General features: G+C 34.7%; 2 protein-coding genes across 3 annotated transcripts in view; both read right to left on the bottom strand.

The window, feature by feature from the left end:
- The window catches only part of LOC148625374 (uncharacterized), a 342,046-nt gene that overhangs the window by 279,908 nt on the left and 49,494 nt on the right, over positions 1–12,644 (bottom strand). The window lies entirely within an intron of this gene.
- On the bottom strand, positions 2,133–3,258 carry LOC148625377 (cyclic GMP-AMP synthase-like receptor 2). Its single transcript, XM_088571053.1, has 2 exons — positions 3,126–3,258; positions 2,133–2,932 (listed from the first exon to the last, which is right to left on the bottom strand). Exons 1-2 carry the CDS (start codon positions 3,256–3,258, stop codon positions 2,133–2,135), a joined length of 933 nt encoding a protein of 310 aa, XP_088427179.1.

The following is a 12,644-nucleotide window of genomic DNA, read 5'->3' as shown; positions in this document are numbered from 1 at the left end:
GCGATGTTTACCTCCAGATCGTTAAAAACTTTGGTTAACCTTAGCCATTGATACCTATTACCCCGACATCAGAACTGCCTTACCATCAGCATACTGTATATTAAAGACTGATTTCAAAGTCGCTGATCGTCAAATATTCTCTGTTACTGATCTTGGCTTACTTTCAACATCCGAAACGGCACAAATGTGATATGCTCTAAAATCGGGTGCCTTGCGCTAGAAGTTTGGTTCCCTTGATATGACTACTCTTTGGTAACCGTGATGACCCGAATGTTTTAATCAAAACAACCATTTACCAAGAACCAGATTAAATAACTGGCAATGGCTATATATAGATATCGGGGCCCTGATAATGTATATAATCTATACATTCAATTGTTACTAGTCCCTGTGTTTTTTCAACGTCTTTGATATTTTTTACTGTTGTATCTTACATAATATTGTCAAAATCTTAATATATTGTATTGTCCAATCTCCTCATGTATGCATAATACATCACACAAGGTCAAGTTAACCATGTATCATTGTATAGCCATAACACCAAAATATCACCTCTGACGGAAAGATGCTGAGCCATTCATGTTTGAACAGAGAATCTACCCATGTGTAGGACGTCGCGAAAACTCGGTCCATGTTAACTGGTTTTGTCGCTTCTCGTCAATAGGTTGAATTTCGTAATATTACTTTGTGGTTTTTAATTAGCTGATATTGTTAACGATTTCTTCCACTTGTAATTTCAGTACTCTATATTTGCATAATTATATAATTTACTACTCCACGTTATGCTGCATGTCTGTACCGTGTTTACCGCCATAGCGGCATAGTTACATGTTTAGCTTCATACGAGATAAAGATGTACCTCTTAAAATCAATGGCTAAATATTTGACTACACTGCTGACCTATAAGAAAATAGAATCCCTGTGCTTAGAATTTTCAATATTACTTGCGGGCAGAACAAATGATGCCTTAAAAATATATAAGCTTCGAATGGAAGAGAATACAATCAAAGAAAACTGATAATTTGGTCTCTCCTTACTTCCTTACCTTTTCTAAATATACTTGGTTATATTTTTGTTGTGCGAGGACACTATCCTGAGATTTATTACGAAACATGATATGCAATCCAGGTATTTCTACCGATTGACAAATCTAAAAACTTTAAATAATGAATTGCCAAATCGCATGCAAATATACTGCGCATGGTAAGCATTCGACTGCTTATTCCCTCTCGAATTACTGACCAAACAATTAAAAAACCCGAATAACTGTACTATTTAATGTTTAATATTTTAATTACGTTATTAAGACTTAACTAGCTTTGCATATTTAAAACAATCGAGGGTCGAGAGTTGTTCTTGAAAAAAGATACGACCCAGGTTATTTTTATTATGTAACAAATTTACTTTCTATCTGAGCAATTGTGTTTTCATATTGTTTATTTCATTATTTAAATGCATTTGCGTATTAGAGTCTAGACTGTTGAATAGCCTATGTTTTAAAATGTCAAAATTGCCCTGAAACTCTTGGAATAATTCCCATTCTTCAAATATCATGCACACTGTCATAAACGCACAGTAAGATATAAGAATATAAGGAAGTCGATCTGTTATGTACGCCTTGCATTCAATCATGCTGTGCAAGGCTTTAATGTATTCTCTGCACAATTCTGAAAAGCCACACCTGTAAGCACAAAGACAAGCCATGTAAACTGCAAAAACGAGTGATGGATAATGCAAATTTGCTTTTGAAAAGAGCTGTAATATATATTCATTTAATATGTCATGCTCATTCACTGTAATATTGCATGAATAATAAAGCCTGAACCACTGACGGATGGTATATCTAGTAAAACACATACCAATGTCGTTGAAGTGATTTTCGAAGTTTTCCCCGCATAAAACTTTTTTCTCTTTTGTACATTTCTGTGAAACGTATTGGACTATTCTCAATGCTTTACCATACTGTTTCATTTGGTAGAAAAGTAGTGCAATATGTAACCAACAGGAAGTTGCGTCATGGTAAATATTAAGCAGTAGATCAGGTACAAGCTCTTTGTAAATATAGTAGCATGTTTTGTTTGTTTTGGCGTTAAGCAGCGAATCCCTGAAAGGGAGACTACTACAAAATACGCTTAAATTTTTAAAATATCGAGATCAAATTTTGCACAACTGCATAAAATACACGTGCTTAAAAAAGTTCTTCCGTCAAACACCACATCTAATAAATTAGAATTAAGAAAATGATTCAAGTTTGTTATTCCGTTGTCATTGGAGAGTTGTACTGGTACCGCTATCTTAAATTTTGCCAATTTAGGTGATTGAAATAAACACGTCCATCCTTGGTCGTATAAATGGTTCAATTCATCAAGTAAATACTCCCTGTCTCTTTCCAATATCTTAGATTCTATCAAATTGTTTTCTGGTATGAAGTAATGAGGCAAATACAAAATTTTGATAAAATATATCAAACGTTTAAAGCATTGCATGAATAGTGATATCATTTTTGACGGAATCCATTCTGATTGTGGTAGCTCTTCTGAGACCCAAAATAATACAGTCTTTAAAAAATAAGAGCGCAGCAGGTCGCTTAAATTTTTATTTTGGCAAATGATATCTTTAAGAAGAATCTTCATTAAGGCATACACTAGAAGTTGGGTGTGATTGAGAGAAAAAAAATTTTCAGCAATAGAGAAAGATATTCTCCATTCGATTTCCTCATACTTCGAACCTTTGATACCAATTTGTATGACTAAAACACCATGAGCAACTATTCTGGATATTAGTTCATTAGAAGGCCAATGATTTCGATGCCGTGCTATCCATCTTTTAGCACAAGTTACCCACTTCCGACAATGCAAGCAGAATGCTATATCTATCCTTTCCCCTGTGACGTCTGATAAGCATGGCCCATGAATACTTTTCAACAACGAGTCTTTTGAAAAAGATTGGTGCTTGATCATTATAATGCTTTTTAAAGAACTGACTTGATAAATAGAATTTATCGGCAATTTTATTGCATAATTCGTGAAGATTTATGCCATTAACATAAAGTTTGGTATATCCAGCTTTTGTGCCCTCTGTATCCATAATTATCGTTTTCGAGGGTTTATTCAATGTTAAATTACATTCTTCTACTTTGTGAGTCATTCTGATACACATGACGACAATATCACTGCCAGGAAGTTCGAAGCCTTCCCCAATACTCCCGCTAAATACCCGGATAACATCTGATTTTGCCAAAACGTCTGCCATCGCCATGCTATGGCGCTTTATTCGGACAACTTCGCCAGAACCAACAAGGTTAGTACAAAGAAAATTGTAAAGCTGGATTGAGTGAAAATTTCCTATAAAAATGTAGTTGTCAATACTCAAATGTACGCAAAAATGTTAATACATGAACCATGTCGGTTGAATATCCTCCAAGTTCACCTAAAGACATTTCTTGTTTGATTTTTGTTTTCTGTGTCGTAACAAAAGTGTCATATGATGAATCATACAAAAAGCTCCTTTGAGACGCTACATTTCGTATGAATATAATTTATTATGAATTTAGGCCTTGCTTATGTTGTATTATCATAGTTGTATTAAATGATTCAAACAGGGAGGTTTATTGTTTTTCAATATGAACAGTAGTTTAAATCGACTTTTCCTCGATTATTTAAATAATTAGTTACAGTGAAATAACAAGTCAATTTTTTTGTAATGTAAAAACCCAAAATTGATTCGAATCAAAATCTAAAATAACAGGCGCACAAAGGGGCATGTAATAAGGATTCCAAGAAAGTGTTCTGTCAATTTCATTCAGTGGTATAGGAGGAGAAATGGAAAAAGATTTCCACCAGTGGAACGGAAGGACGGATGGACACCTCAATCACTATATACCACCCACTTTTCAACTGGATGTATAATAAATCAGACAAAACAAAATTCAACTAATGGTATAGTTATCTTGTGGCATATTTATCAAGGGAATCAAGTTTATAACGGTAATAAACAAAAATGTAATTCAGGGACAAAGACCAGAATGAACAAACAGACGTACAAAACAAAAACATACAGTAACTGAAATCATACATACAAAGTAACAAAAGCAAATGATCAACTAAGACTCCACTAAAACCTGGAAACAAGACCCGTTGAATAAATCAGTTTTCATGATGCAGATGGATACACCAGAACGATACCGACCATAAAACTTCTATAGTAGTGACTTCAATCTTGTAGCAACATAACTCTGTTCCAAAAGCCTAATTGTAAGAAGTCTAGCGCGATAAAAAAAAGTCTGCGTAAATTCGGCAAGCTCTGGCATAACGTATGAGCTGTGGTATGAACACTTCATACGCAGGTGCTGAAGGGATGTTGTCACAAATGAAAGGAAAGCTGACAATTCTAAATGAAAAGTCATCACGTTTGTCGTGAAGTTTGGTCAATTATAAAATGCGACTGACTTTGCAATATTGCAGAGTGATTTTTTAATATTAGAAATCCATTTTCTAATATTACAAATTAATTTTTAATATGACAAATTCATTTTCTAATATTACAAATTCAATGTGTAATATTACCAAATCAGGGATTTGTTATATCACAAAAGGAATTTCTAATATTAAAAAATACTTTCTTAAATAAAAACAATATTTTCAAAAACTACCTAAAATGGCGAATAAGAAAATGAATGTTGAAATGAAATCTCTGACCGCTCCCGAGTGAGTCGACTGCGACCATTCCCAACTCTGTACGACCTGAAATGGCGAATAAGGAATGAAAGTTTAAAAAGGAAACGAATGTTGATATGATATCTCTGATCCCTCTCGAGTCAATTGCGACCATTCCATATTCTGAACGACCTAAAACGGCAAATATGGAAAGGAATGTTGAAATGAGATTTCTGACCCCTCCAGAGTCAGTTGCCACCATTTCTGACTCGGTGCGATCTAAAATGGCGAATACGGCAATGAATGTTGAAATGCCCTTGGTCACTCCCGAACCCCCGCTCATAATCGTTCCTCAAAAGATGTTAAATGGTTTGTTAGAACTTAAAAATATATCTTCATGCATATTTGTGAACAACAGTTTTGAGATGTTCACTAGGATAATTTCCAATTTTGTATTCGAATGTTGAAAAGGGAAAAGAAAAAAGGAGACAACTTGAACACCGTCTGAATTGCATCTTTATTTTGTCGATATTAGATACAAACGATTTGAGTCATGAATGCCCAAAACTCCTATATCTTTTATTTTACACAAAGCCAAAGCAGTAATTTTATATTTACAAAAACAATCGATAATATTTTATCCATGGGTACATGCTAATGTAATAAATTATATAATGATTTTGCAAATATGTATAGAAACACGAATATTTAAAAAAAAAAGCCTAAAAACGTAGCTTATAACACCTCTTTTATGGCAGAATTATCAGTTTTATTTAAGCCAGAACAGGGAGGTCCTAAAAGAGTTTATATATTTGTATATTTTAATTGGGATTTTAGAGGAGAAGCCTGCACAGCACTATCCTCTAATGTTGCATAAAAGATTAAATGGGTCTTGGTACTATATAAATGACGATTGTACTAAATATGTAGCCAAAGTTTGTCGATACGTCACATTCTTATAAAAAATCAATTACACATCTACCATTCACAAGCGTTGAACTCTTTCCTCATTTAAATGTTTTAGTTCACTCTTGTGATAATGAGTTTCAATGTCCCATCCATTAATATGAGCTCGCTAAATTTAATGTAGAATTAGTTGGTACTATGTTGAACATCTTAGACAGAGCTTTTCTGGTTCCTGCCTTAAGTTGAAATTAAGCATTGTCGACCAAAATTGAATGATTAATATTCATCTATGATGTATTTCTTATTTGGTTAAATAATGATGTGTGTGTGTCCTGATTTAGTCTTCGTTACGATGTATATTTTTTTTTAATTTTCGAGAGGAGGATTCAATATTTTCTTTTTAAAAAAAGCAACCCAAAGCATAGTTTAACCCTACAGTCAATTACCTGTAAATTAGCACATTTTTCTCCGACATGAAACAAATCATTTTTTTTATAATTTTCAAAAGTATTGTGTAATAATGAAGAAGCAGGCTTTAAAATGAGACAGAAGGTTACTCATGCATGTTAAAAACACATCGAATTCAACATAACTTCTTGTTCAGAAACAGTAACTGATCACATAACAAGTCTTCGTTTTTCATTTGATTGTTAAAATATTATATAGATTGTACATGAAATTTGCACTTTGCAAGAGTTATTCTTGTCTAAAGTGCAGATCTAAATACAGAAATGATTACTGTTATGTGAAAATAAAGAACAATTTGACCCAGAAAAAACATCGTTTGCTCGGTGGGTTTTCTACACCATGAATCATTTTACCATTGGAAGATTATTAATTTTATATGGATTCGTACCTAATCCTTGAAAGACAGATGTACTATGAGTCGGCAAATTTAAGATGTAATAAAAGTAATTGGATTGGACTTAGGACTTCTTGTATAACAAATATCTAAATTGTAGGTGTTTGATGTTTTACCAAACCAAATAAAAGAACAGCTTTACAATGTCTCACACTATATCTATCAAATTGATTGATTGATTTTTGGTGTTTGAGCCCCAAGCAGCAGTATTTCAGCTATATCCAGGCGATGAACATGAACTGGATACTAAAATGTACATGAAATGGGATGAGACACAAATATAATAGGGTCGACTAATTTTGATTGCCACTGGAAATTGCGAGAGGGGGTAGGATCGGACAATTTAGCCTCTTGTGGCGGAGCGCCATGATTCCTTCGCCTATCGAATGCCACTGCATGGTTTTAACGTGCTTGGAAAGTGGCATTTTTCTTAACACGATGCACCACTATGGTTTACAGTCAGGTTTTTCGTATTATGGCCTGACGACTCCAGCATGTAGCATGCCAGGGGTACCAAATTTCACTACCTTGGGTAACCCAGTCACACTGTGGGCAGAGCGACCTACACCCCGGCCAAGATTCTAAGCACTATTTTGTCGCCTTTAATGACAAGCTTAGTTTTGTTGTGGGCCTATTCCTTTGGCAACCAGATATGCACAGGGCCATCAAATTGAAATAAACTAATATGCAAAGCAAGTTTTTTTCATGTTATATCCTCCTTGCTTTTAACAAAGACATTAAATTGTGGAGGTTCAAACTGCGTTGATAATAACAGTTTTATCAAATTAGGACAAGATTTATACTACATGTCAATCTAAACAGTTTTTCAATAATACAATCTGCAAAAGTAATTAAAAAAGACCACTTACAAGGTATTAAAGAATAGGCGCATTTTAAATTCAAAAAGTATTTTTGTAAGTTTACTCAGTGAGGTACCAATTTGGTCGATGAAAAGGATTAGTTTTTATCTGTGTGCGTATTAAAATAAATAAAAAGCAAGGAATTGACTGAAAATATCTTAAAATGACATACAGGTTTAATCCCTTTCTCAGGAAAAATATGTTAAATCTACTTGACATTAAGAAATATCTACAAACAATCAACTTCTTCCAGAAAAATATTGAGTTTAATACATGCCTTATTTTTTACAATACTACTCCCAGAGCTAACTGTCTTTTGTTTACATAATTACAAAGAGTAAAAATTTTAATTTTAATTTCATGTTCAATGTAGCTCGGTCATCAAAGCTTCTTTTTTCTTGTTAATCTCCTCAATGAGTGTTTGCTACATATTGATTGCAGTAAATCTAAGGCATTGATAGACATTACTCTGTATTTGATGTCATCTGGTATGCATGCTTTGCAGTCAATAAGCCCACTAAGAGATTAAATGATGCCTTTACAAAACTGGCGAAATCCACCTTTAAAACACCCAAGAGCCGATAAATAGCTAGCAATTATTACGGGTGGAAAAGCAATATTTGAATGCGAATAGAGGTTAAGGATGTCTTCATTGTCGACATCATGATTATTAACCCAGATATTACCGGCAAAATAAAGTTTGAACCACTGGCGCATTGTATTCGTGGAGAAGACGGTATTGGTCTTTTTAAAATGGTCTTCCAAGTCTCTCTTTCCGATTACCACTTTCTCTGTTTTACACATTAAACAAACGTGTTGAGCTACTCTTAAAATGTTTTTATACTGCTTCATCTGGCAAAAAAATACTGCAATGTGTAGCCATCCAGATGTTGCATCGTGCAAGAGATTGAACATGAGATCTGGCACAAGCTCCTTATAACTTCGATAACAATATTTGTTTGTCTTCGCGTTTATTTGTCGAAAAACTGCTAGATAACAAACACAATTGCTTCATATAAGACGATTTGCTTTGACAAAATCTCCGTATATGAAGGTTCGATATTAAAGTTCGACCATCAAAAACCCAATGCTTTGCAACGACCTTGACCGAAGTCAAATGGTAATTGCTCAGGAAAACTAAAATCAAATTTCGCTAGCTGTGGTGATTCAAAAAGAATGGTCCATCCTTGTTCATACCATGCGGATAATTGTTTAAGGAGAGAGGTCCTTTCAAGCTGCAAAATATTTTATTCTATTAAATTTACTTCTGGAACGAAATAATGGGGCAAAAAATGATTGTCCACAAAATATATTAAACGTTTAAAACATTGCAAAAACAGGAATATCATTTTGTATGGAATCCATGTAGACTGTGGAAAATTCTCTGATACCCAGAACAAAACAGTTTTAATGCAATAAGAGCTAATTAAGTCCTTCAGTCGTTTGTTTTGACAAATAACATCAATGAAGAGAATTTTCATTAGTGCATAAACTAGAAGTTGAGTGTGCGTAAACGATAGAATAAGTAATCTTTCAGCATTTATAAAACAAATTTTTCATTCTATTTCTTTATATCTATAATCAATTGCCTCAGACGGAATGACTAAAACACCTTGCTCAACAACTGAAGACTTAAGATCACAATCAGGCCATCTGCGTGATCTAGTTATCCGGTTTTTGCCGATTGTTACCCACTTGGCACAATGTAAACAAATAGTTGCCCGAACATCTATCTGCGACTCTAAATTAATGTCAGACAAACAAGGTATATGGATATATGATTTGAAATGTTCTTGATAAAGGTTGCTTAACAGATAAAAACTATCGCCATTCTTAACAAACAGGTTATGTAGATCAGCATCATAAACAATGAGTCTTGTATATCCTGTTTTTGAATCATTTGTGTTCATTTTTATTATATAATTAGTTTGATTTGAAAATTCTTCTACCCTGTGAGACACGTTGTAAAACATGAAATCAAGATCGCTTCCTGTAATTTCCAAACCTTCTCCTACACATCCACCGGTTATTCGCGTGAATGTTGATCTGTTTAATACATCTGACAAAGCAAATAAGTGCCGCTTTATCTGCACAAGTTCATTAAAACCAACCAATTCAGAGGAAAGAAAATTAAAAAGCTGAATGGATTGATGAAAATCTGAAATAAAGAAAACAAAATATAGTAATGCCTTGTGTTTTACGGCACTTTTGTTTGGTTTATTTACATATTCATATTCTTTGACCTTTTTTTCATGCATCTAAACTAATATGCAAACTAATGTGATCATCAATCGAATAAGAATAATAAGTCAATTTAAAAAAAACGGAATATATTTAGGTCTTATCTTGGCTAGTGAAAATGAATCTTTCCACAGAATTGTCTTGCTCCTGTTCTGTTGTTAGAAAATTGTAAGGCTCATTTGACGAAGGTTCAGTTTTCAGTCTTATAATACTCGAATGTACTGGATTTAGGTGCCTCTTATCAATACCCATGCTTATCTCCTTAACAAAACTGGGTGAGGAATAAAATCATAATATAAAAACTACAGTAATGTAAAGCAAATTGTGTTCTACATGTAACTTAAGAATAATAATGATTAGTTAATATCAACATACTATGCAACCTTTTCATTTAGTTTAATAACAAGTGTTCTTCATTATCAAACATGTCAGTAAAAACTGTCTTTTGTAATAGTTTTAAATTTTGATACAATTTAAGAAAGTCACAGACTACAGACAATGAACAATTCAAGTTAGAAGTCATTGGAATTATCTGTTTCATCGAAATATGGGATAACCAATATCACGCGGAAGCTGAGTACAATATATACCTATAATCACCAATTATTCTTTAGGTGTATGTCCATGGATTTCAGAAATTAGTAGTATTTTAAACCAAAACTTTAGGTGTTTAATAGTACAACCACCAGTAGTCGTTTGGTTTTTTTTTTAAGGATAGAAAGTGTAATCAATTGAACCAAGGTTATAGCGGTAATCAAAAGAATGTAATCCAGGGACAAAGACCAGACATGGAAAGCAGACATACATAACAAAGAACATAAAGTAACTAAAATCATACATACAAAGTAACAAAAGCAAATGAGCAAAATTAAAACACGATCTTACCTTTAGAAAATATTCTAAGGTAGCCGGTTCACTGACAATTTTCAAAATGTCAATACATGTACCTAAAACTTAATGCATCCAGCAAATCTATTTTAATTGGTCACATACGGTAAATTCTGTGGAATAAAGTTTATTTTTAATCACCATATTTTCATCAGAACTACTGCTTAAATATCAATGCTTTCTTTTGATTCCCGCTATAACCTTGGTTCCCTTAATTACTCTTTTAAACACAGTTAAAGTAATAGTACGTATAATTTTGTTTCGGAAAAATAATCACTAGGATTAAATACTTGACAAAAAAAAAAACAGTTAAAAAAATAGACAAATTCTACAAAAAATATAGTACAACTAGGTAAAACGTGTTCAATAATGATTTGTTTTCCAATTAATATACTTTTCAAAACACATTATTATGGACGGAGCGTTAGCGACGCTCTATATATTATGTTGATACTCTCAGACTGAATGATGAATGGCTCAAAACTTTTATCTCGGAAGTGACATATTCCGGAAATGACAAATGCATTAAGGAGGTGATTGTACTTTCAATGCAGACATACAGCGTATTTTGTCGGAAGTATGCCAAAATGTGTAAACTTTACCAAATAATTTGTTTATGCAGAAGAATTTTGCAACATGGGTCAGCATTTTGAATATTTCAACAATTAACAAAATTGCATCATGACAAATTTTGACGAAATATTAAGTTAGTCAAATCAAGTGGCCAATATGTCCGGACCACAAAATATACGTAAATTCCCTGCTTTTGTTAGATATTATAGTGTGGCGTCATTTCGACATGTACACTTTGTATTTGTTTGTTGGGGTTTAACGTCCGAGCAGCAATATTTCAGCTATATTCAGACAATCAACATGAAATGGATGATAAAATGAACATGAAATGAAAAAAAGAAAGGATGGGTCACAAGGATAATAGGGTCGACAAATTTTGATTACCACTGGAAAAAGGGGGAGATGGGTAAGGTCGGGCAATTTAGCCTCCTGTGGCGGAGCGCAAAGGTTCCTACTCCTATCGAATACCACAGCAGGGTTCTTTAACGTGCGAGGAACGTGGCTTCTTTCCCAACACGGTGCACCACTATGGTTTGCGGTCAGGTTTTCCGTATTATAGCCTGACAACCCCAGCATGTAATACACCAGGGGTACCCCATTCCACCACCTGGGGCACACATCCCAGTTGCTCTGTGGGCAGAGCGCCTAGCCCCCGGCTAGGTTTCTGAGCACTATTTAGTCGCCTTATACGACAAGCTTAGCGCTGCTGCAGGCCTATTCTTTTAACACCCGGACCTGCACGGGGCCGTACACTTTGTAACGGCTTTTATGAAAGACAGCCGCTAGGTTATTCGTGCATGTCAAAAACTCTTCTCATTTACTTTTGGTTCTTATCTTTGAACAGCCACATATAACACAGAAACCAGTCGTAGTTTTTCATTCCGTTGTCATACCGAATGTTACACACGTACGTAGAAGTGAAGTTTCGGTTTTGCATGATTAGCTGTTCTTGATTTGGTCGATTTACATGTGGTGTGATTATCTCCAAAATAAATACCTCTTTACAAAACAAAAGTTTACGTACATAACTGGTGTGTGTAGTCCTCAAAAGCATCGTTTGACCTTGGGATTTCTACACTATGAATCACCCTTACCATTGTTTGTGTCTGTACGTTTGTTTGTTGGTTGGGGTTTAACGTCCGAGCAGCAATAATTCAGCTATATTCAGACGATGAATATGAAATTGATGATTAAATGAACATGAAATGATGCTGAAATGAAAAAGGGATGGGACACAAGGACAATGGGGTCGACAAAATTTGGTTGCCACTGGAAATAGGGAGAGGTGGGTAGGGTCGGGCAATTTAGCCTCCTGTGGCGGAGCCCTATGGTTCCTACTCCGGGAGAATACCACAGTAGGGTTCGTTAACGTGCGAGGAACGTGGTATCTTTCCCAACACGGTGCACCACTATGGTTTGCGGTCAGGTTTTCCGTATTATAGCCTGACAACCCCAGCATGTAACACGCCAGGGGTACCCCATTCCACCACCTGGGGCACACATCCCAGTTGTTCTGTAGGCAGAGCGCCCGAGCTCCCGGCTAGGGTTCTGAGCACTATTTAGTCGCCTTTTACGACAAACTTAGCGCTGCTGCAGCTCTATTCTTTTGACACCCGGATCTGCACGGGTTGTGTCTGTACGTAGTATGTATTGGTACTT

Source organism: Perna viridis, chromosome 2 (assembly GCF_037379345.1).
Source record: "Perna viridis isolate PV_CMFRI_1.1 ecotype Kerala chromosome 2, ASM3737934v1, whole genome shotgun sequence".
NCBI lineage: Eukaryota > Metazoa > Mollusca > Bivalvia > Mytilida > Mytilidae > Perna > Perna viridis.
The sequence above is the reverse complement of the archived record's forward strand: the minus strand, read 5'-3'. Positions and strand labels throughout refer to the sequence as shown.